General features: G+C 34.7%; 1 protein-coding gene across 1 annotated transcript in view; it reads right to left on the bottom strand.

Annotated features, from left to right (window-relative positions):
• Nucleotides 1-417: 417 nt before the first annotated feature.
• Nucleotides 418-26,720, bottom strand: part of LOC103656324 (UDP-glucuronosyltransferase 2A1-like) — a 70,167-nt gene continuing 43,864 nt past the window's right edge. The window contains exons 4-9 of the mRNA XM_040625430.1: nt 25,234-25,853; nt 18,232-18,380; nt 13,158-13,289; nt 4,393-4,480; nt 2,806-3,025; nt 418-1,510 (exon numbers count right to left, since the gene is read on the bottom strand). Coding sequence (XP_040481364.1) covers nt 1,231-1,510; nt 2,806-3,025; nt 4,393-4,480; nt 13,158-13,289; nt 18,232-18,380; nt 25,234-25,853 — 1,489 coding nt within the window. The 3' untranslated portion in view covers nt 418-1,230. The remainder of the gene's footprint in view (nt 1,511-2,805; nt 3,026-4,392; nt 4,481-13,157; nt 13,290-18,231; nt 18,381-25,233; nt 25,854-26,720) is intronic.

Below are 26,720 nucleotides of genomic sequence, written 5' to 3'. Positions count from 1 at the left end.
GCGGTTCAGTTGAGGAGTTGTAGTTTTTTCTGTTTTGTTTTGTTTTAATAATTTTTTATTATGTTATGTTAGTCACCACACAGTACATCCCTAGTTTTTGATGTAATGTTCCATGATTCATTACTTGCGTATAACAAACTGAGGGCTTCAGAGGGGAGGCAGGTGGGGGATTGGGATAGGCCAGTGATGGGTATTAATGGGTTGTAGTTTTGTCTCTTCTTTCAAATATGGATATTGTAAGTAAAATTGTAGGAAAGAATTTTTTAAAAAGATTTTATTTATTTATTTCGGAGAAAGAAAGAGAGAGAGAGCGAGCGCATGGCGGGGAGAGGATCAGAGGGAGAAGCAGACTCCCTGCTGAGGAGGGAGCCCAGTGCAGGACTCAATCCCAGAACCCTGGGATCATGACCTGAGCTGAAGGCAGACGCTCAACTGACTGAGCCACCCAGGTGTCCCAGAAAAGAATTTTTAAAAATTTTACAGCTACTTCAAAAGGGCAGGTATTAAATTATAATTGTTTACTTTTATTCCACCATGCCATCAATAATTCTAAGTTATCAAAATCAACTATTTCTCTAAAGTCATCCAGTATTACAATACAAATCTAGTACTATTATTATTAATTTTTAAACGAAGGGCAATCTTCAAATCAAAGACAAAAAATAATGTTTTGTATTCCAGGGCAGACAAAGTCAGAGGTGTCATATGAAATGAAATGAATGGTTTAAAACATGATTCCCGGCAGAGTAGAAATATTTGAATCTCCTGATTTTCCTAATTAGAAGGGAAGCTCTGTCTATAGCATGCTCTTTTCTACTTTGTAAAGTACCTTTAAAGAATATGCAATAATTACAACATACTAGACCGAAAATGATGTTAACTATTTTGAAAATGCTCAATATGATTGGTACTGAAAATAGAATTAATTATGTTCCTAAACCTCAAACATCATCCTAATTTGTTTTGCTGAAACAAATGAACAAAGTAAAGCACTAGGATTTTAGTAGTAGAAACTTCCACGTGTTTATCTTCTCTTTTAAAAGCATAAAGTGTTTTAAACCTTAATTCTAAATCATGTGGCAAACTCCTTGGGTGATTCTTTGATCTTTGACTTCATAAGCTGAGGAATGGACAAGAACCTGGAAGATAGGAGAGGAATCTGTTCGGATCACTGGCTAGGTTAATTCAGATGGGCCCTGTCAAGATTTTCAGCCAAACTATTAAAGAAAGCTATTCTCTCTTGTTCTTCTTTCCTGTCTTACCAAATTTCCAGCAACAAAACAGGCAACATTTTGAGACCAGGAGTATAGTAGTTGCCACACAGGCCAGCAGGAACCCAATCACATCCAAAGAGTGGTACTGGAACCAGGTGAGGTCATGGGAGGCTGGCCTGAGGTGTTTGGCTCCTTTGTGGCGCATGACAAACTCGATCCAGAAGACTGCCCGATCCAAGGGCTTCATAGGCTGATCGTGGTGGATTCTTGATAATGTCATGGCATTCTCCTTATAGCTAAATATTGAATACAAAGATAGCAATTTGAAAAATTCATTAAGAACATGATATACCTAAAATTATGTTACATATTATTAAGAGCATATTACATAATTATATAATAAATTGTCATAAATGACATCATCAAGTGTATATAGAATGCCTATGACAGTTTGTTTCCTCTTGAGGTTTTTCTAGATATGCTGGCCCTATCAGCTGGAATTTTTTACATGTTTGTAGTTTAAGTAATAATTGGAGGTAAGGGAGAAAAGGGATGCTAATTGGAAATAGCATACAAAAAGTTTAGAAATTGAGGGATGGGGGGGTTGCAGGGTGTCAGCTTCTGCTTTGTCTTCAGCTTGCCTTCTGTTCCCTCATCAGAAATAGGAATGTAGAATATGTAGGTTGAGAATACAGACTTTTGGTCTCATTTGCTAATAAGCATGGTATTAGTAACAGAGTAGTGACAGGAAGCAGTATTGAGGGGCAGGCCTATGATAAGGGACCCCATCTCCACCTACCCTGGTTTGTCTGAAGTCTTAGTGGGATTATACAAGCAAAATGAAGCTGTCTCCCTTTTCTTCTTGGGCAGTTATTCTCAGTTTTTTTGTTCCACTGTGTTGCTAAAAATTTTTTTTTTTTTTAAGTGGACTCTAAAGCTGTTCTGGAGCTGTTTTCATTCACGGATAACTGTCTAAATTGTTGATCTTTGCTGGGGACCCCAGGAGTCTGGGGTCTTCTATATTGCTGTCTGGATTTCTTAATTTAATCTATTTTCTTTCTCGTGTTTTAAGTTAAATAATGCCTATATAGGATTTTTTTTATTAAAAGTAACATGATCAAAATTTTATAAAATTATTTCTTTTTCTTCTCTATAAATTAGCGAAAGCAAATAGCTGGAGTAATATTTCTCTACTGCTAATTGGTTATAGCTGCATAAGGAGAGTTATCCTTTATTTTTATTTCTCTATTTTTTTTGTTATATTTCCTTAATTCTTTATAATGGTAATATCTGCAATTTTTAAGGAATAAACAATAATTATCATTAACAAAAAATAAAGATTTGTGTCTCTTCAACAAGAACTTATTTTCTTTAAATAAATTTAGTATTTCTTTGAGATGGTAATCAATTGCCTTTTATTAGTAGATGAATCAAAATGCCTACACAGAATTTGAGAAGTATAAAGCAATTGTATTTGATATTGGTTATGTGCTGGTGATGACTTAAAGTGTCAGTTTTAAAATTGAATGAAAGAATTTACTCCTTTTAAAATACTATATGCTTTTCAGGAAAGAATGTATTCTACACTCACAAAGGGTTGTTAATAACTTCGTTCAAAGCATTAAGCAGATTGGAACTTGTCATTGTATGCAAGTCTACTTCAACTGCTGCCCCTTTGGCCTTTATACGAGCAATATTATCAGACTGATCACCGAACATGGGAATTCCCACCATTGGGATTCCATGGTAAATAGCTTCATAGATCCCATTGGTTCCACAGTGAGTGATAAAAGCTCTGGTCTTGGGATGACCTAAGAGGAAAAAAATATATCATTATTTAAAGTTGTGAGAATTTCAGAAACAGAAAATCTTGACACCTATAAACCACTGGTTTAATTTGGCAGCATCTTCTATACAATTCTGTCCCATGAAGCTATATATAAATTCCTTTAAGCTCTAAAGAAGGCAGCAATTAGTTATTCCAGGCTAAGTAGCAATTTCTTATTCTAGCAATTAAGTCATTTCACAAACCTCTGAGAAGGTCCTTGTGGACTTTAAATGATGGAGAGTAGTTGCCAGGTGGACCAGTTGTTGGGGTGAGGAATTAATTAATAAAAAAGAATGGAGGGATTTAAGAAATGATGCTCTTGTGTGCATAAGGGAAGGGGTGATGGGATGTACAGGGTTTCAGTGGGAGAATGTTGATATAGCAGGCCAGAAAGATAGATTAGGGTAAGTGCATGAAGCACTCTGTTTAATAAAATGAGATTTTGTATTTGGTTTTATAATAATATAAAGCCATTTATGATATTAGAGATGGTGAATAGGATTATCTATTTTTCTTTTTAAACAGCGGAAGAGAGAAGGGAGGTGGGAGAAAATTGATACAGAGAACCAGTAGACTGCTACAGTATTTTATGTGAGAGTTAGTAAAAGCCTGATCTTAAGGTATGTTGACTCTGAGTCTAAGGAGGCAGGGATTGTATCATAAATGGGAGAATTGTAAACTCCATGTTTAGATTGTAATCCAGAGCTTGGAAAAGATTGGCTCCATGACAAAACTCTAGTCAAATTCCTTTGAAATCTATTCTTGACTAGCCCCTGATTTGAGGGCTTCTGCATTTGTCTCCGCATTGCCCAATTTTAGCACAAATCCTACTAAGTCAGTTTAGCTAGACTCTCCCAAGCTTGGTATCTGAACACCCTTTATATCTGATTGGTTTCCTCATCCTTCACCATCCCCCACGTGGTATCTGATTACCCTGGTCTGTCTATAGCAAGAATGTGGTTAGATTGGTTTAGCCAGAATTCCCCCCTTGCCCTAATGTTTCCTCTTAGGATTTTTCTGTACAGTGACCCCCATTTTGCTCCTTGGTGATAAAATCCCCACTTTTTCTTCTCGTATTCAGAGTTGAGTCCAATATCTCTGCTTCACTGCAAAAGCCCACGTACTAGTATCTATATTTATCATAATGGTCTCGAATAAAGTGTGCCTCACAGTCCTTACCAAGTATCATGAAGAATTTTTTAACAAGCTCCAGAAGAAATACGAAGAAGATATTAAGAATTATGTTTTTCTTGTTTTTAATAGAAATTTGTTGGATTCATTTGTTATTGAATGATCATTCAGAGTATCCCTCATTCAGTTCTGTTTAGTTTTGCTTCTCTTTGGTCTTACCAAGAAGATCATTTTGGGGAATCCATTCATATAGCCGGGTATTGGGTCCTAATGTGTCTGGTTTCTTTCCTGTGTATTTCCACAGAACCTGTTAAGATAAATGCCTTTACTCTGTTAGAAGATTTTCAGAATCCCATCCTTTCAGAATGAGACACTTAGAATTAATCTAGTTCAATGCCTCCGTGTAACAGATGAGCAAACTAAGGCCTTAAGTGATTATGTAATGAGTATTTAAACCATTGGAACTACAACTGTGTTTTCAAATACTTGCAATAATCCTAATAGGTAGACTGTCATGGTCAGGGAAATTCTCACTTATTAGATGAAGAAACAAAAAAAGACAATCTGTATCTAGAACAATTACATATTGGTGTTACTAGAGAATTCTAGTTAAGGGAATTTTTTAAAATAAGGTTTTCAGAGGCAAAGGGGAAGGATGTTAAAGTCACTTTAGGAATTTGTAAGTGTTTTGAACGTTTGTTATAAACTTGGCAGTAATATAGAAGTAAGCATTGTCTTCTTTATTGTGATAGAATATATATAATGATACTTAGCATTTGAATGTATTGTGAGTATAGGATTCAGTGACATTAAATACATTCACAATATTGTATAACCATTATTACTATGTGTAACTCAAATGTGTCTGTCCATCATCCCCAACATAAACTCTGTATCATTAAACAATAACTCCCTATTCCTTCCACTTGGCCCTGGTAACCTCTATTCTACTTTCTGTCTTTATGAATTTGACAGCTCTAGGTTCCACATATAAGTGGAATCATACAGTATTTGTCTTTTCCTGATGTCTTATTTCACTTAGCATTATATCCTCAAGGTTCACTCATGTTGTAACATATCAGAATTTCCTTCCTTTTTAAGGCTGAATAATATTCCATTATGTGTATATACCACACTTTGTTTATCCATTTACTTGGTTATTGTGAATAATATTGCTATGACCATTGGTGTGCTAATATCTCTTTGAGTCCCTGATTTCAATTCTTTTGGATATATAGCCTGGGTCATATGAGAGTTTGATGTTTAACTTTTTGGGAAACCACAAACTATGTTTCATAGCCGCTATGTTATTTTGCACTCCTGCCAGCAATACACAAGAGTTCCAATTTCTACACATTCTCATCAACACTTATTTCCCATTTTTTCAATAAAAGCTATGCTAATGGATTTGAAGTGATATTTTATTGTGCTTTTGATTTGTATTTCCTTAATGATTAATGACTTGTATATCTTCTTCAGAAAATGTCTATTCAAGTCCTTTTCAATTTTTGAATTGGGTTTTTGTTTTTGAGTTGTTGGAGCTCTTTATGTATTGTGGATGTTAATCCCTTATCAGGTACATGATTTACAAGACTTTCTCCCAATCTCCATGTTGTGTTTTATTTTCTTGGCACTATCTTTTAATGCACAAAAGTTCTTAATTTGAGGAAGCCCACTTTATTTTTTTTTGTTGTTGTTGCCTATGCCTCTGGTCAGGAACCTTAAGGTCAGGAACACAACAGGGATGCTCACTCTCACCACTTTTGTTCAATATAGTACTAGAACTCCTAGCCTCAGCAATCAAATAATAAAAAGAAATAAAAGGCATTCAAATTGAAGAAGAAGTCAAAGAAGAAGTCAAGAAGAAGTCAAACTCTCTTTCTTCACAGATGACATGATACTTTATGTGGAAAACTCAAAACGCTCCACCCCAAAATTACTAGAACTCATACAGTGATTCAGAAATGTGGCAGGATACAAAATCAATGCACAGAAATGAGTTGCATTTCTATACACTAACAATGTGACTGAAGAAAGAGAAATTAAGGAGTCAATGCCATTTACAGTTGCACCAAAAACCATAAGATACCTAGGAATAAACCTAACCAAAGAGCTTGTAAGGGATCTATACTCTAGAAACTACAGAACACTTATGAAAGAAAATGAAGAAGACACAAAGAGATGGAAAAATATTCCATGCTTATGGATTGGAAGAATAATCATTATTAAAATGCCTATGCTGCCCAGAGCAATCTACACTTTCAATGCAATCCCTATCAAAATACCAACAATATTTTTCACAGAACTGGAACAAATAATCCTAAAATTGGTATGGATCCAGAAAAGATCCTGAATCACCAGTGGATTGTTGAAAAAGAAACCAAAGCTGGGGGCATCACAATGCCTGACTTTGACCTATATTAAAAAGCTGTGATCATCAAGACAGCTTGGTATTGGCACAAAAACAGACACACAGATCAATGCAACAGAATAGAGAACCCAGAAATGGACCCTCAACTCTATGATCAGCTAAGCTTTGACAAAGCAGGAAAGAATATCCAATGGAAAAAAGGGAGTTTCTTCAATAAATGGTGCTGGGAAAATTAGACAGCCACATGCAGAAGGATGAAACTGGACCATTCTCTTACACCATACACAAAGATAAACTCAAAATGGATGAAAGACCTAAATATGAGACAGGAATTCATCAAAATCCTAGAGGAGAACATATGCAGTAACCTCTTTGACATTGGCCACAATGACTTCTTTCAAGACATGTCTCTAAAAGCAAGGGAAACAAAAGCAAAAATGAACTTTTGGGACTTCATCAGGATAAAAAACTTCTGCACAGCAAAGGAAACAGTCGACAAAACTAAGAGGCAACCCAGGGAATGGGAGAAGATATTTGCAGATGACATTACAGATAAAGGGCTGGTATCCAAGGTCTATAAAGAACTTCTCAAATGCAACACCCAGAAAACAAATAATCCGGTCAATAAATGGGCAGAAGACATGAACAGACACTTCTCCAAAGAAGATGTACAAATGGCTAACAGACACGTGAAAAAATGTTCAAAATCACTAGCCATCAGGGAAATACAAATCAAAACCACAAAGAGATACCATCTTACACCAGTTGGAATGGCAAAAATTAACAAGACAGGAAATGAATGTTGGCAAGGATGTGGAAAAAAGGGAACCTTCTTACACTGTTGGTGGGAATGCAAGCTGGTGCAGCCACTCTGAAAAACAGTATGGAAGTTCCTAAAGACATTAAAAATAGAGCTACCCTACAATCCAGCAATTACACTATTAGGTATTTACCCCAAAGATACAGATGTAGTGAAAAGAAGGGGCACAGGCACCCCAATGTTCATAGCAGCAATATCCACAATAGCTAAATTGTGGAAGGAGCCGAGATGCCCTTCAACAGATGAATGGATAAAGAAGATGTGGTTCATATGTATAATGGAATATTACTCAACCATCAGAAAGGATGAATACCCACCATTTACATCAACATGGATGGAACTGGAGGGGATTATGCTAAGTGAAATAAGTCAAGCAGAGAAAGACAATTATTGTATGGTTTCACTCATATGTGGAACATAAGGAATAGTGCGGAAGACCACAGGGGAAGGAGGGAAAACTGAATGGGAAGAAATCAGAGAGGGAGACAAACCATGAAAGACTTTGAACTCCAGGAACCAAACTGAGGGTTACAGAAGGGAGGGGGGTAGGGATGATGTAACAAGTATTAAGGAGGGCACATGTGGTGATGAGCCCTGTGTGATATATGCAACTAATGAATCATTGAACATTACATCAAAAACTAATGATGCTGGCTAATTGAACATAATAAAAAAAATCCAATGTGAAGAAGTTTTCCTCCAATATTTTCTTCTACAGGTTTTATAGTTTTACATCTAAAGTTTAGGTTTCTGATCCATTTTGAGTTAATTTTTGTATATGGTGTAAGGTAAGGGTTTAACTTCATTCTTTTGCATATGGATATCAAGATTTTACCAGCACTAATTTGTCAAAAACACCGTCCCTTCCCCATTGGTCTTAAAACTTTGTTGGAAATCAATTGACCATATATGTGAGGGTTAACTTCTATTCTGTCTTCTATTTCTTTGGTTTATATGTCTGTTCTGCCAGTACCACACTGTTTAATTTACTGTAGCTTTACAGTAAATTTCAAATATCAAAACTGAAAAATGTGAGCCCTCTACCTTTATTCTTTTTTATTATTGTTTTGTCTATTTATGGTTCTTGAAGTTCCACATGAAGTTGAGGATTGGATTTTCATTTGTACAAAAAGCGTTGTTAGAATTTTGATAGGCATTTCATCGAATCTGTAGGTTGCTTTGGATCGTGTTGACAACTTAACCATGGTTAGTCTTTTATCCATGCACATGGTGTGGCTTTACATTTATTGAGGAATTCTCTAGTTTCATGAAGAAATGATATTTTGCTGTTTTCAGCATACAAATATTTCCACTCTTTGGTTAGAGTTATTCCTAGGTATTTGATTGATTTAGTTGCTCTTGGAATTGTTTTCTTAATTTTATGTTCAGATTGTTCAATGATGTGTACATAAACACAACTGATTTTTTGTGTATTGAGTCTGCAAATTTGTTCAGTTTGGTTATTATCTCTAGTAGCTTTTTGTGGATTCTTGGAGATTGTATATATAGGATAATGTCATCTGGAAAAAGGCATTGTTTTACTTCTTTTGCTCCAATTTGGATGCTTTTTAGTTTCTTTTTCTTGTGTAATACCCCAGGCTATCACTTTTAGTATAATGCTAAATAGCAGCAGTGAAAGTGGGCATCCTTGTGTTGTTCCTGATCTGAGGGGGGAGACTTTCAGTTTCCACCATGGAGTATGACGTAAGCTTTGGGTTTTCCAGATTTTCTCTTTACCATATTGAGGAATTCCCCTCTATTCCTAGTTTTCTGAGACTTTTTATCATGAAAGAATGTTGGATTTTTGTCAAACTCCATTTTTGTGGAAGTTGTATAAGCTGATCGTGTGTGGTTTTTTTCCTTCATAAGTATTAATATGATGTATTGCATTGATTGATTTACTTATGTTGAACTACCCTGGCATTCCTGGGATAAATCCCATTTTATCATGGTGAAAACACCTTTCAATATTATAGTGGATTTGATTTGCAAATATTTAGTTGAGTATTTTTACATCTATATTTGTAAGGGATCTTGTCTGTAATTTTATTTTCTTGTAATGTCTTTATCTGGCTTTTGTATCAGTGTAAATCTGGCCTCACAGTCATTTAGGAAGTGTTCCCTCCTCTTCTCTTTTTTGGGAAAGAATTTGAAAAACATTAGTTTGTTTAATTCTTCCTTAACTGTTTGATAGTATTTACCAGTGAAGCTATCTGTCATTGAGAGCTGTTTGATTACTAATCAATCTCTTAATTTGGTATAGCTTTGTTGAACTATTCAGTTTCTATTTTAGTTAAAGTAAATTCTGTTTTTCAAGGAATTTATCCATTTCTCCTATGTTGTTTAATTTGTTGGCATACAATTGTTTCCAATATCCCCTTTAATCCTTTTTATCTCTGTAAAGTCATTAGTAATTCCCCCATGTTCATTTCTGATTTTAATTATTTGCATCTTGTTTTTTTTTTTTTTTCCCTCTTTCCCAGTCTGGTTAAAAGTTTGAGAAATTTGTTGATCTTTTCAAAAAACCAACTTTTGGTTCCCTTGGTTTTCTTTATTATTTTTCTATTCTGTTTTATTTTTGTTCTAATCTTCATTATTTCATTCCTTCTGGTAATTTGGATTTAGTTTGCCTTCCTTTTTTAGTTCTTTAAGATGTAAAATTAGGTTTTGACTTTAAATCTTTCTTCTTTTTCAGTGTAGGCATTTAAACTATAATGTAGGCTATAAACTTCCTTCTGAGCACTGCTTTCATTGCACCTCCTAAGTTTTCGTGTGTTGTGTCTTTGTTCATTTTTGAGTATTTTCTAAGTACTCTTAAGATTTGTTTTTTGACCCATTGGGTGTAAATTACAGTAGCATAAAAAACTCTTCCTTTATAGCTCAGTCTCCCACTTTCTGTTACTGATGTCATAAATTACATATTTATACACTGTGTTTCTAATACTAGATAAGATTAATAATTGCTATTTCTGCATTTTTTAAATCTTTGAGAAAATTTTAAAAAGTGGAATTACAATCAAAATTGTAATAATACTAGCTTTTATAATTGCCTTTGTTTTTACCTTTGCTGCACATCTTTATTTTTTCATATTTTTGTGTTACTGTCTAGCAGCCTTTTATTTCTGCCAGAAAGATTTTTCATTTCTTGTAGGGGAGGTCTAGTGGTAATGATCTCCTTTGCTTTTGTTTACCCGGGAATGTCTTAATTTCTAACCTCATATTTGAAGGAAATGTTGCCTCATATGAAATACTCAGTTGGCCATTTTTTCTTTCAGCACTTTGAATATATCAACCCACTGCCTTTTGGCCTCCAAAGTTTCTGATGAGAAATTGGCTGGTCACCTTTCATGTGATGAGTTGCTTCTCTCTTGGTGCATTCAAGATTCTCTCGTTGTTTTTGGTTTTCAGCAGCTCGAGTATGTGTCTTGTTGTGGCTCTTTTTGAGTTTATTCTACTTTAAGTTCATTAAGCTTCTTGGATTTGTAGATATGTGTCTTTTATTAAATTTGGGACATTGTAAGCCATTATTTCTTCAAATATTCTTTTTGCCCATTTCTCCCTTTCAGGGACTCCTCAATGTATATGTTCATCCATTTGGTATCTACCCCACAAGTCCTTTAGGCTTTGTCCACTTTTCTTCTTTGTTTTTCTTTCTGTTCCTCTGACTTGATAATTTCAATTATTCTTCAAGTTTGTTGATTCTCCTACTTTCTCATACCTGATTTTGAAACCCTGATGTAAAATTTTTATTTCAGTTCAATTTTTACCTGCAGAATTTCTTTTTGGTTCATTCTTAAAATTTCTCTCTTTATTGATATTCTCATTTTGTTCCTACATCATTTTTTTCTCTTAATCAGTGTCTTCCTTTAATTATTTGAGCATCTTTAGGACAATTGTTTTAAAGTCTTATCTAGTAATTCCAAGATCAAGTCTTCTTCAATAATGATTTCTTTCAGTATATTTTGGTCCTTTGAATGGGAGATACTTTTATATATTTTTGTATGCTTTGTGATTTTTTTCATTGAGAGCTGGACATTTGATTTTTGTAATTGATAAAGTAACGCTGGAAATCAGATTCTCTCTCTTTTTTAGGATTTGAGGTTTGTTTGTTTGTTTTCATTGTTGAAGTGTGTCTCTTTGCCAGGAATCAGGCTGAGGTGAATGCTTTAGTACTTCTCAGGTCTTTTTTTTGACCCAGTGTCTTTCTCTGGACATGCATATTGCTCTTTAAATTCTATTGTATGTGAGGTTGTTTTTGAATGGGCTCATTCTTTAATGTCTGGCTCCCAAATAGAGAATAGAGGGGAGAAACAAAAAAACAAACAACAACAACAAAAAAAACAGTGCTGCTTTAGCTAATGGGAATTGAAAAAATGATGACCAACTTTTGTTCCTATACCTTAGTCAGTCAAAGACAGTACTTAATAAGAATGTAAAATCCTTTGGAGCTCAGGTAATGATCTCAGGGTTCTGTGATTGAGCCCTAGTTGGGGCTCCCTGCTCAGTGGGGAGTCTGCTCCTCCCCCCCACCTCTTCCCCTGCTTGTGCTCTCTCTGCCTCTCTCTCTCAAATAAATAAATAAAATCTTAAAAAAGTAAAATTCAGTATTCTTTTTGAAGATTTTTTTAGATTAAATAAATAATTTTTCAAAGAAATTTAGTTATGAATACAAGCATTGTCATAATCATTTGAAACTTAAAAGTACATATAATTGTCTATTTTAACTAAAGCAAGAAAGTAAAAAAAAATCCCTGATATTTTAAGCACATTACTAAGTTATAACCTAGAATTGTATTCATTTAAAAATCATATTTTGTTGGGAACATCATAGAGTGAACTGCATAAATTTTTGTTACCATATTACTAAAATTTTTAACTGTTTAAATAGAAGAATCATTATTTCGGAGTATTCCAGGAATCTAAGCTGTCAGTTCTAGGTTAAACCAGAGCCTGGTCCAAAACCATTAATTAAAAGGCTGTATGGTCCCAATCATGAAATAAGTCCATATTTTTTTAATATCTTTATCATGTTAGTTAGAACTTGTATGTGCACCTTAGGCTTAAACAAGAACATCAAAACAAGGTTAGATTACATAGAAACCTTAACTCTTAGGCACAGAGCTAACAGATCGCTTAAGATCAGTGAATGATTTATTTTAACCCATTATTATTATTTTTTTTTTAGAGGGAGGGAGAGGGAGGCATGGAATCTTAAGCAGGCTCCATGCCCAGTGTGAGCCTGACATAGAGCTTGATCTCACAACCCTGAGGTCATGACCTGAGCCCAAATCAAGAGTTGGATGTTTAACTGAGCAACTCAGGCACCCCTATTTTAGCTCATTATTTAAAAAAATAATATGGCAATTTGTGTTCCTGATAGTAATGCCAGGCTTAAAGCAAAATAATAATCAAATGTTTTTAGCCACTCTTTCTAACATTTAATACTTTTTTTCTCAAAGTTCAGTTAAATTGATACTAACAATACTGTTAGCCTTTCTTACATTTGTTAAGTACATTTTTTAAAAGATTTTATTTATTTATTTGAGATCGAGAGAGAGAGACAGCCAGTGAGAGAGGGAAACAAGCAGGGGGAATGGGAGAGGAAGAAGCAGACTCCCAGCAGAGCAGGGAGCCCAATTTGGGGCCAATCCCAGGCCCCTGGGACCATGCCCCAAGCCGAAGGCAGACGCTCAATGACCGGGTCACCCAGGCACCCCTGTTAAGTACATTTTTAAGGAGAACTTCATGAATTTTAAACTGGCTGCCCCTCAAAAAGAGATAAGATTATCTGACCTTCTGTGGAATCTGGGCAAGGGCTGATGCAATTATATTAGACTTTTCTTCTGTGAGGTTTTTGATCATTGACCCAAGAGTAAATACCACAATTCCATCTTTTCCAGAGCTTTGGACAAACTCTTCTAACTCCTGTAAAGAAAATAGTCTTTATAATATGAAAATTTAGAGTTATAAGAATTAGATAGCCACATACATTTCTCCGTTTGAATTATTAGAACAGTTCTATTCTTATATTAACCTTTTTAGAGTATGAACTATGACCTGAAATCACTGGTTATTAAGCAAATAAAAATAATTTAATTTGGTGGTTCCCTTGCAACATGCTTTAAACACTTTGAGCTCTATATGTGTGTGTGTCTGTGCTTACAAATTATTGACTACATGTTATCTCCTGCCATGTGTTGAGTTCTTTACATGCATCATTGCACTTAGATATATGACGATCTTAAGAAATATGTATACATTTGCACATGAGGAGACTGTATCAGAAAGGTTAAGTAATTTGTCCAAGGCCACACAGCAGTGGCTGGCAAAGCCAAATTTCTAAGTTAAGTCTATTGATTGTAAAGCCAATTACCATACTGAGTACTCTCTACTGCCTTTAACACCCCTTCCACAATGACCCACATGAAGACCATTTGATTACTGCTTTAAGTTAAATTGTTCTGGTGCTTCCCTTTATATTTCATGTTGGACACTAAGAAGATTATTATTATGATTATAAACTTTTATGCTGAATCACAGTCAGAATAATGACATACTAAGGTATATTTATTTTTTCCCCTGTTCTCTAAATTTAAATTTTCTTTTGGTTACATTTGTACTTTATAAACTTCCAAAATCTCATTTAGGAATAAGGTAGCCCTATAACTTACTGACCAGATAAGTAATGCAGAAATACCTGTAATACATACTCTAGGGTTGATGTTAATATTATGGAAATATATGGCTTTGCATTCAAAATAAAAATAGCATATTTAATCATATTGAAGTCAAAAGAAATTTTTTTATCTGATATTTAAGTACTAAACAAACTAAGGCAATCAAGTAAAACAAGGAAAAAAATGTGTGATGATTGAAAGGGGGAAGACAGGGCAGAGATTTATTTTAAAGAATTGGCTTACATCATTGTGGTGGCTGGCAAGTCCAAAATCTGCAGAGTAGACAATCAGTCTGGAGACCCAGAAAAGAACCAGTACTGTGTACAGTACACGTTTGAAGGCTGTCTGCTGGCAGAATTCTCTTTTGCTTAGGAATGGTCAGTCTTTTGTTCTGTTCAAGCCTTCAAGTAATTGGATGAGGCTCACCAACATAACAGAGGGCAATTTTCTTTACTCAAAATATTGGCAAATATTTAAAAATGTATATAGAGGAATACCTTTCATAAATAATTAATGAACTCTGAGAAAGAAAGGGAAATACTTGGGACTTTCAATCAGATAATAGTATGTAATACAAAATGATTGCTACTGACCTCCTAATAGATAAAGTGAACAACGGAACAAAGCAGTAAAGCCAGGAAGAGAACCATGAACATACAAAAGCCTGCTTTGTGATAAAGGTGATATCAGAAGTTAGTGAGACAATCAATGAGAAAAAAAAATCACACTGAGTGGATTGTTTATTAGAAGTGGTATAATGATATATTCACTATTGAGACAAAAAGGGGAAGTGAATCTTTATATCATACCATATATTAATATAACATAGTGGTATTATAATAGAATCTATTCAAGCCTTCAACTAATTGGACAAGGCTCACCCACATAGTAGAGGACAATTTGTTTTACTCAAATCCACCTATTTAAATGTTATTAAATTAATTAATTATTTAATATGGTAAGCATTTTCATAACATTTCATTGTTTGGATGAATTTGAATGAATTGAATAATTCATGTGTTTAATTTTGGTATTGAATATTTTGGTAATATCTCTAAGTATCAAAAGCAGATTAAGGACACAAAATCCACATGTTACATACAAATAGAAGAGCCAATGTAATGTACAAAGTAACCCATAATGAGGGTGAAAAAGAAAGTAGTCATGAGGTTTGAGACTCCAATAGAAAGGAACATAATCGGAAAACCTGGTTTTTGTTTTTTTAATAATATTTATTTTGTTATGTTAGTCACCATACAGCACATCCCCAGTTCTTGATGCAATGTTTCATGTTTCATTACTTGCATATAACACCCAGTGCACCATGCAATATGTGCCCTCCTTACTACCCATCACCGGCCTATCCCAATCCCCCACCCCCCTTCCCTCTGAAGCCCTCAGTTTGTAATTCGAATCTTTCCACAAATAATAAGCACATTTATGTGCTGTTTTTGAGTTAGCGTTTGTACACTTTTGTAGTGTCCCCGGGGTCCTACTGTGCTCTGGTGGGGGAGATAGAGGAAATAAAATTTCATTGGAAAGATACACATTGTCGGTAAAATAAATAAGTATATAAATACACACAAGCATAAATTATGTGTACACATATGTGCAGGAGTTATTGGATCAAAAATAAGGCAATAGGAGGGTTCTGAATGTGATTGAATTATTAAGATATAGTAAATACACCTATAAGTGTCACACTATCACAACAGTTGATTTCTTTGCCTTTAGAACTGAATCTTTACAGCGTGCAGATCTTCATTCAAAAAGTATGAAATAAAATAAGAAGGCTCGCATTATTTGAGTGCTTACTTTCTGAGCAGAAGCAATAGCTTAGAATAATATAGAATAGATTTCCAGTATTATTTAAAGTTGTCACAATATTAATGTAGTCATATAATGGGATAAAGTAAAACTTCCTGTTACGTGATTTAAAAATTCCCAAATAATTCTCAGTCTCTTCAGTGAGTATTGCATACACTTTCTGGTCTTACCTGAAATTTGGGTTTTGCCCTATAATCCTTTAAGTATATTCTACTCATTCTGCCATACCTGTATCAGTCAGGATCCAGGTATAGGCTTGATCTATTTTCTTCTCTCTTCTGGCTACATTTCCAACCATTTCCTTTTCTATGCTTTAAAAAAGTATCCTCATCTTTGTGTTTTTAATCTGTACTATCAATGACCCTTGCTCCCTAATGCCAACTGTCCAGCTTTTAGGAACAACTCCTGTTCACAGAGGCATCTGGCTCATAGTCTTATTCTCCACCCAAGTTCTGCTTTTACTCTGGGTAGCTTAATGTTCCTGATAAGCAGCCAATACACAATCATGTCTTTTTATTACATGGCATCCTCAATTAAAAACCACTGCTTATGGAAAAGGTAGAACTATGGAGGCAGTAAAAAAAATCAATCTCCAGAGATTTAGGGACAGGGAGGGATGAGTCAGTGGAGGGGCAGGAGATTTTTAGGACAGTGAAACTATTTTGTGTGATACCATAAGAGTGGATACATGACATTATACATTTATCAAAACCTATAGAATATATAACAGAAAGAGTTAACTTTAAGCTATGGAAATTGGTTGATATTCATGTGTAAATGTTGGTTCATTGATTGTAACAAATGTGCCACACTGGTGTGGGGTATTTGTGGTGGGGAAAGCTGTGTGTGAGAGAGGGGCAGGTGAAGGGTGGGAACTCTGATTTCTGCTCAATTTTTTTTTTTTTTTTAAAGATTTTATTTATTTATTCGACAGAGAGAGACAGCCAGCGAGAGAGGGAACACAAGCAGGGGGAGTGGGAGAGGAAGAAGCAGGCTCATAGCGGAAGAGCCTGATGTGGGACTCGATCCCGTAACGCCGGGATCACGCCCTGAGCTGAAGGCAGATGATTAACCGCTGTGCCACCCAGGCGCCCCTCTGCTCAATTTTTCTGTGAATGTAAATTGGCTCTAAAAATAATCTATTAATTAAAAAAACACAAACACAGCATAGGCTGGTCTGCTGAGATTAAGACACTGTATTTAATAGTTGCTTACCTAACAATGCATTCATACCTCAAATTTAGCATGCCAAAATATTATTTTGTCTCACAACTGCTCCCCTTTAGTTCTTCACCTTGGTAAATGCCAATATTCTCTACTAAATTGCCAGTAAGAAGCAAATAAAGACATATACAAAGAAATAAAAAGCCAAGGGTTCATTCTTGAGCTCTCTCCCTTAATCTCCACCTCCAGGTAACCACCAAATCTTATTGACTTTCTTTGTATGTACTTTTCAAATCTCTCCACTTCTATACAAAAATTACTATCATATTGTACTTTGGATCTCTGTAATCTCTTGCAAGAACTATTGCAACTGTATCTCAGCTCATTTCCCTGTGTTAAATCTTGCTCCATACCAAACCTTCAATAGCCAAAATTTATGAAAAGGTAAGCCATATCACATTACTGTTTAAAAACTATACATCAATCCTTCATTGGTCTTAAATTTGAAATAAAAAATACTTAGTATTGCCCATTTGTTTTTTTAATAAATTATCTCCCAATTATCTTTTCAGTCTAATTTCTCTTCTCTGTTCAAACCAAACAGTTCATCATTGCTGAACTTCTGCCAGGTTTTTTGGATGGGCCATCATTTCTCTATCTGATATATTCTCAAAGTATTATAATTTCCCTCCTATTATCCATTTCTAAGACTAGGTTATGCTAAATAACATGCAACTCCAAAACCTCAGTGGCTTAAAACAACAGTTTATTTCTTTCTCATGCTGTATCTTCATCCATTGAGCTAACAATCTAGAATTCAGGTTGATATATTAGCTACTAGCTGGAACACAGCCCATTGACATGACAAGGAAAAAGAGAACTCTGGAGTAAATGGATCTGACAATTAAATATTGGGCCTGGAAAGGATACATGCCGCTTTAGCTCAGACTCCTTGGGCAGAGAGTGCTCCGTGGTTCCACTGAACTCAGGGCCTAGGAATCTCATTCTTATATGTGTGGCAATGTCAGTAATAGTTGCCGTGATAATGTTATAAGATACCTATGGTAGTGTAATTAGTAGTCTAAGAAAATATTGTCCATTAATTGTTGTGTCCATGTTTTCAGTTAAGGGATCAAATATTATAAATAATTCCAGGAGATAAAAACTTAAACAAGAAAAAAATAAGCATACTTAATTACCTTAGGTAGGGGCTTTGCAGGTTTGCAGTGCAGTCCTCCAACAAATTCAAAATTAGGCAGATAAGGGTAAGGAAATTCAAAATCCCAGTAAGTTCGAATCAACCACATTTCAGCTTTCCCCATAATCTCACATAGTGTGGTAGGTTTTCCTGAATAAAAATGAAGGATGATAGAGGAAAAATAAACTGGTATGTTAAATGGGAAATGCTTGACTATCTGCTTTTCTAAGAAAAATCTTTAAGGAACAAATATTGTACCTATGTATACTATACAAAATCGATCCACCTTCTTCCAGCCAGAGTACGTAATAGTGAGATTATAAATAACCAAGCAAACAAGGATTTAGGTCTACAGCAAGGCCAAAAGCCTGCTGCTTTCCTCTCTGCCAGCAGAGTCCATCTGTTTGAGCTAAGCCTGAGTTCTACTTCAGGCTCAGAATGAGTAAATACTCTCAGCAAAGAACAAGAAACAAGCAGTGACTCTTACCTCCTTATACTAGTGTCTCTTCCTCTTCTGGAATTACAATTTATCTTATTCTTGTTGCTCCAAAAGCCTTTTGATAGCTTTAAAAAATGACCTTTTTAACCTATCCATCTTTTTCTAGTGTTTTTGAGTGTGCTGCCACAGCAAATCACATCCAACCAGGAATGGAAATCCTTCAATAAATTTTTGAAAGTGACTATCTCCTTTGCTATACAAAACCAAAGTTCCTGTTTCCCAAGACTTTGTCCTCTTTGGTGGCAAAATACTAGCTATTCTGACATATTTAGTTGACACACAGTACACAAGGAGTACCTTTTGACTAATGTGGTAACCAATTGAACATTAACAGAATAAAAACTCAGATTAGTGACTCTGAATTAAATAATTTTCCTTCTTTAGTAACTAGAGCTTTGTTTCTGAATTCCAATTACTGTGCAACAAGGAAACTTAACCAGGGGTTTGGTATCCTTTTAAAATATACATTCGGTATTGCTGATATGAGGAAATTGTAGCTGTATAGTTTCCCACCATATGGCTTTTTGAATGTTCTTGATATTTTAAGTATACTAAAGTTTTGATCAGAAAATATGAGGGATTTTTAACCAACCAGGACAATCTCTCTGTGTAAGAGATCAAAACAAATCTCAGTAATTTATGGTTTTTATTCTGATAATGATAATGGTGTTAAAAATTCAGTTTCATACTCGGTACATATCTCATTTTAGTGACTTATTGGTGTCAGCCGTTGGTGTAATCTTGTTCTCTTTGTGTGTTGCTTCACTCCCCCATTCTTTTTATAACGGTTTTATTAAGATGTAATTTATATGCCATACAATTCTTCCTTTTAAAATACACAATTCAGTTCTTAACCTATCCATAAAGTTATGCAACCATTACCACTATTTAATTTTAGAACATTTTTTTTTCTTGATTTTATTTATTTATTTGACAGAGAGAGCGTGTGCAAACACAAGCAGGGGGAGCAGCGGGAAGAGGGAGAGGGAGAAGCAGACTCCCCACTGACCAGGGAGCCAGATGTGGGGTTCAATCCCAGGCCCCTGGGATCATGACCTGAACCAAAGGCAGACACTTAACCGACTGAGCCACCCAGGTGTCCCAAATTTTAGAACATTTTCGTAACCCCCTCTAAAAAATGCCATATCCATTGGCAGTCATTCTCTACTTCCCCCTCTTCGCAGCCTCTGACAACCATTAATCTACTTTCTGTCTCTATTTGCCTGTTCCAGAATAATCTTACTCCATTTCATATAAATAAATCATACACTCTGGTGTTTTGTGCTTCCTTCTTTGACTTAGAATAATGTTTTCAAGGTTCATCCATGTTGTAGTATATATCAGTTCCTCTTTACCTTTTATTACTAAATGAGATTTCCTTATAGAATGTACTTCATTTTCTTTATCCATTCATCAGTTGATGATCATTTGGGTTGTTTTCGTTTTTGGCTGCTATGCATAATGCTGCTATGAGCATTCATGTATATGTTTGTGTAGGCATATGTTTTCATTTGTCTTGTATACATAGCTAAGAGTAGAATTGCTGGGTCACACTGGTTGATTCACTCTTTTTCATAAAAGATAATACCTTTTTGCTGTTGAATCTCCATTCCTTAGATAGTAATTTAGGGTGCTTAATGCAACTTACTGAAATGAAGACAATACAGTACAAGGGAAGTAAAAAATATAATTGATTTGAGTAAAGAGATTTTTAGAAAACATTGTCTCAAATTTGGAAATCAGAAGAGACCACAGCGTGCCCTTTTGATGTCATACTGGGACATGGTTAAACAATGAATGATTAAAGAATTATTTAAATCTTTAGGAGAACGTGCTTATGTTATACTTTGTTATTTATTATTGATTTACCATTTACTTTTGTGTTCAGACACAGTTAGGTTAAATTAGCTTGCATATTTCTGTCTGATAGAAAATATCATCCCCCAAATTATGATTTTATTGCCCTATAGGACATTAACTATTTTTGTGTCTGAACTTAGTAGTAGTATCCCAACATATCTTTTTTCCCCAATTGTTTATAAATAGTTCCTCAAAATATTTCTGAACCAGACTTGCTATCTTAACTGATTTCTTCCTCCCTGATTTGAATATATATATATATATATATATATTCATTTAATGTGGGTTCTCTCTCTATTTATTCATTTATATATATTCATTTAATGATTGTATAAGAGTTATGAGTTATATTTTTTAAATCCAAAAAATATTTGAAATACATTATATGATGAAGATCCTAAATTCTAACCAAATGACAGTCCATAGCTAATAAAATTTTTAAATTTATAAGAGTCAAAGAAATGTTTTCCATTTATCAAGCTTCACATTCTTTGTCGGATTATTTTATTTTTAATTTTTTAATTTTTTAAAAGATTTTATTTATTTATTCGACAAAGCGAGAGAGCACAAGCAGGGGGAAACGGCAGGCAGAGGGGGAGGGAGAAGCAGGCCCCCTACTGAGCTGGGAGCCCATAGGGCTCGAACCCAAGACCCTGGGATTGTGCCCTGAGAGGAAGGCAGACAGACACTTAACTGGCTGAGCTGGACCTCACCAAAAAAATGAGATAAAAAAAATGACTATCACAATGCTGACATCGTGATTTTTTTGTGAATTGTCAGTCTAACCTAAATCTCTTAACTTAAATACTAGTAGAATTACTAAGACATTTTAGTTAGGTTGTTAAATTCAGGAGCAAGATAAAAAAAACACCAATAGATTTCCTTTATCCTTGTAACAACTATAAAAAAGAAATATTAATGGTAATTACACAGTAAAAAAAATAATCCTAGAAATAAATATGTTAAGAGTTTTAGCAAAGAATGATATTACTAATTGATATAAAAAGAGATCTGAACAAAAATTCCTCTGATTTGAAAACTGTAGATGTTCAAGAGGTCAGTTTTCCATTGATTGATCTCTAAACTCAATGTAAGCCTAACTCAGTATTCATATAGAATGCTTCATAAACTCTCTATAAATTCATTTGAGAGGAAAAATGCAGAAGATTATCTATGAACACTTTATAAAATAACAAACAAGGCAGAAATTTATACTCTGATGTGTTGTTTTATTCTGGCATTGAGAAGAATGAAGTAATAGAAAGAAGCCTAAATAGAGTGAGTACAGTTAGGAAGTATTGCTTCAGTTAAAATAATGGCAGTGGGATAAAAAAGGAGCAGAGAGATATATAAGATAAGATTCTGGAGAGAGAATCAGGAGGGCTAGAGCTGATTAAATTTGGAACATGAAGGAGAAGGAAAAGTCTAGGACTTTTCAAGTTCCCAATTTGGGTACATAAATAGACATATTCATGCTATGTTTTAGTTTAGATGAACTAGAAGTTGAGAGTACTGCTCAGCCATAGGAAGGAGGAAGTTGGAGTCCTCATGCCTGTAAATCAGCAGGCAAAAAGAAAGAGAACTGTGCTGGCTGGGTATTGATCCTGACTATCAAAAGGAAATTGGATTACTACTCCACAATGGAGGTAAGGAAGAGTATGTCTGGAATACAGAGTTTGATATCTTTATCTAAGGATGGAAGTAAGTTGTGAAAAGGAATGGTATCCATAATTTGCTTTATAATTTTTCAGCATAGACAATGATGTACATGTGTACGATTGTACACTAGCTTTACTCACATGCCTGAGGAAATTAACATTTGATCCAATTAAATTATGATTATATACTCCGGAAGAGCTAATGAAGGCACTTCAGCTTAATATATATATATATAAAGCTATATTAGAGGGGTGCCTGGGTGACTCAGGTGGTTAAGTGTTAGACAATTGACTTCGGCTCAGGTTATGATCTCAGGGTCCTGGGACCGAGATCCACACTCAGATGGAGTCTGCTTGAGATTCTCTCCCTCTCCCTCTATTCCCTCCCCCAACTTGCACTCACTCTCTCTCTCTCTCTAAAACAAATCTTTAAAAAAAAAAGCTACACTGGAGTATTAGTTACTTTGCAAAGGAAGATTAGAAATATTTTCATTGGTGAGATTAAAAATTGATATTTGTGGGTTAGCTGAAAACATCATTCAGCATTTCTGCTCTTGCATAAACAGATAAATAAATAGTATCTAGGGAATCCAGAGTCAAAATACACTTTGGGGTGGGACTCTCAGGCAGAACTCTGATTCTGTTTTGTGTCTAAGGAATTAACAGAAGAGTCTGGTGCCTAATTACCTCTAGAAAGCTAGCTGAAGGCTGTCTCTAGTGGCATTTAGTGATCAAGTGAATTGATCAAGGAATACTCCACAATATGTGTTAGAGTGATTAGGCAGACAAAAAGCTAAGATTTTATTGATTTTACTACTCACCTACTTGCTATAAATTTATGAAAATATAGCAGAATTCTGTCTGTGATGCTTTTGTTGTAACATATTAACTGATCATGAGGTAATGGGGGAAAGGAACTACGGCCTTCCTCTACCTCTATTCACTGGCGGCCATAGATACTCAGTAAAACATCACAGTGTGAACCACAAAAGTGTTTGGGGTCAGTTTACAATAAGTGGGAGAACATTTTTCCCACTGGCTCTTCTATAGATTCTTCAACTTTTTGTTCTAGATTTAAGATCAGAAAGTTTTGTTTGGGGGCGCCTGGGTGGCACAGCGGTTAAGCGCCTGCCTTCGGCTCAGGGCGTGATCCCGGCGTTCTGGGATCGAGTCCCACATCAGGCTCCTCCGTTATGAGCCTGCTTCTTCCTCTCCCACTCCCCCTGCTTGTGTTCCCTCTCTCGCTGGCTGTCTCTATCTCTGTCAAATAAATAAAAATAAAATCTTTAAAAAAAAAAAAAAGAAAGAAAGTTTTGTTTGAATATATGGTTACTTAATGTTCCAGACTGTGGCTATGGGAACATGTATATGTATATTTATAAATACACACCTGTAACATAAATATATTTGCCTAAACACATAAGCATATTCATATATGTGAGGGTATGTATATATGAAGAAAGAGAGAAAGGAAATTTCCTTCAGATCAGTTTATTATTCATATTTATATGGCCAGTGCCTGGGACACTGCTTAGAATGTGGTAGGCGTTCATAAAATGTGTGTTTAAAAAGATTATTTAAGACATAGCTAATTTTATTAAAATCATTACTTGAATTCAATACTATCTTTCTTGATTAAAAATACACTTTAACCTGATATGAGTTGAAAGACAGTTATTTTTACAGAAATGAGATGGGATTCATTTTTTTCTCAATGATGACATGGTATCGTTTTAAGGAAACATTTACTTTTTATAATTACCAAATAATTTTAACTTGTAGATCAACACTGAATGTGAATTTCTCTTATTATTGAGACCCCATTTCTCTTTGTCAGTGAAACCTACAACTACCATCTAAAAGCAAAGTGGAACTGTTTATGTATAATGTGAAAATGTCTCCCCTCACAAGAAAATGTAATTCAAGGGCAGTACTGGATCATTTTAAAATTTTAGTGTAAGGTACTAATATTCTAAATCTTCAGGGTCATAAAAAAAAAAAAAAAACTTCATAGGGAGGGTAGTGATTTTCTTGTTGTTGTTAAGATGCCAGTAGTAATACCCAGGGACAAAGTTGTTGAGAAGAATGATTTTGTTTTTTAAAAGCATTTTTAAAAGGTTTAAAATGCTTTAAAGAGAAAGACAAGAATGTAAGAAATCCAAGATATACCGACTTCTAAGTCGACAGATGAGGCAAGCATAAAATAATAATGAGGATACTTTCTATTTTTATAGCTTTTTGCAATGTAAAACAAAACAAGCAATAACAATAAAAATTCCAATCTTTGGGAAAAAGAATTATAAAGGAAATTCCCATTGAACTTATCTATAGTATGGGAATGTAGAGAAAAGAAGGGGTAAAAGAAATTGCTGAAATAAGAAAGAAACAGTGATCTCTAACACAATTTTGAATAGAACAACAAAAACAAAGCAATGAGATTTAAAAATCTGGAAACATGGTCCTTTAGGGAAAAATCTTTCATATTTTACCATTTGGGAGATAAAAGCAGATGAAACTAAGATATATTTATTTTCTAGTTTTGTGCTCATCACATGCTAAGCCCTACAACTAACAATACAGCCTACATTGGATGCAAACAGAAAGCCTGAGAAAAAGCGAGTTAGTCAGAAAGAAACAGGGTGTATTAAAGCAGAACTAAACAAGAGAGAAATAGCCCAGGATTATGGATATTAAGCACACTGTTCAGATTAAGCACACATGGTTTTAGAGATACTCCAAAAAAATTAGTAGCAGCAATCAGGATATATGTGTAAATATAGAGAATATTCTTTTTTTCCTATAATTTGTAAGTACTCAATCATCAAACACAAAACAAAAAAGGAATTTTTTTTTCACTTAAAACTGTTTAACCACAGAAGCTTAGGTCCTCACTTAAAAATACCTTTTTAAAGTTTTTATATAGTCAGATAAATACTTACATTTTACATATGAAGTAAGAATCCTATTACATGCAAATTTCTCTTACCTAAAATTTTGCTGTAATATTCATCCCATTCTGGAAATAGAAAATATAAAAACATAATATCACTCATTATGTAGAGTAACCAATTCTCCAGCCTCTGTACAAAAGTCATGCTGTCTGTCAGTCCGGATGTGCTGCCAGGAACATATGAAGAAGGGGTGGGAAGTTGAGCACACAGTCTCTCAATGACACTCCCATGAGAAAACCGAAAAGAATATATAAATGGAATATTGAGGAGCTCAGCCAACAACTCCCCACAAAAGCTTAAGGGATCAGCAAGACAGATATCAAACTTAGCTGCCTGTAGCCTGCTGAGTAACTCCTTATTTGTGATAGCACTGTCACATATTCTTTTGGCTACCCTGAAAAATCTCTTGCCCATTTCTCTCAGTTTTGCTCGTCTGTCCCACCATGAAAGTTTTGGCATTTCAAAAGAAGCTATGTAGAGAATGGTATCCAGCTCTTCCTTGAGAGTTTCTTTAGTTACTGGAAGTTGAAGGTTCTCCACATTAAAGGGAATCTTGGTAAGATCAAATAGATGATTCGGTGAAGGTACCAGGATAGTTATCTCATGCCCATGACGCTGGAGTTGATCCAGAATAACTTTTAGATTAATCCAGTGACTAGAATCCGAGGGCCACACAAGTATTTTCCCAGTCTTCCCAGAGTCTAAGAAACACAGATGCAGCGTGAAAAGAACATAGAAACCTTTCATAGTCCTCATGATCAACTCTTGCTCTAACCTGACCTGGGCTTAAACTAAGTTCACAATCCCACAGATCTCTTCCTTGACACTCTCAATTTATAGAGTAGGCTGAGCTGAACTTTGAAGTACATAGTTTATTTATTGGTTAAAATCAAACGCAGCTGCTCTGATAAAAAAAAAAATCAATAACTCAACTAATGAGTTAGGAAGAAAATATTCAGAATGGGAGTTTTAAAACTTCTTTTAGAGGATATGAAAATAAAAAGGCTTAAACACAAATTGAGAACAATTTCTAAATGATGTTAAGAAAATCCATCACCATCTGATGCATATTCAATTAAGACTGGATTTTTTGGATAATTTTTTCTTTGGTTTTATTCGATGTTCATTTGAACAGTACAGTCTCTCTAGTATTTCACTCACTGACAACTCTGTTAGGAATTTCTGAGAGGAAAAAGGTTACCACCTCCTGCCAGAAAATGAATATGTGCAAGAGGCATTAGGGCAGGGAGAAGATTTAAATCCAAGTATTCTAATGCTAAATTCAGTGCCCTTTCTGCTAAGTCATGTTTATCTTTAAGAGAAAAAGAATACTTTTTTCTTTTGCTTTTACTGCACATATGAATTCAAGTTCTGATCCTAGATCAGATTCATGTTACACTGAAAAGAGATAGAATAGAAAAGATAAAAAAGATAAAAAGATAAAAGTTAACTTGATAATCTTATTCTTCCTTCCAGCACATCGAATTCTAATTTCTTTGCTTTCTTGTATAAGAGACTTTTT

The sequence above is a fragment of the Ursus maritimus genome, unplaced genomic scaffold (assembly GCF_017311325.1).
Source record: "Ursus maritimus isolate PB19 unplaced genomic scaffold, ASM1731132v1 scaffold_8, whole genome shotgun sequence".
NCBI classification, from domain to species: Eukaryota; Metazoa; Chordata; class Mammalia; order Carnivora; family Ursidae; genus Ursus; species Ursus maritimus.
The sequence above is the reverse complement of the archived record's forward strand: the minus strand, read 5'-3'. Positions and strand labels throughout refer to the sequence as shown.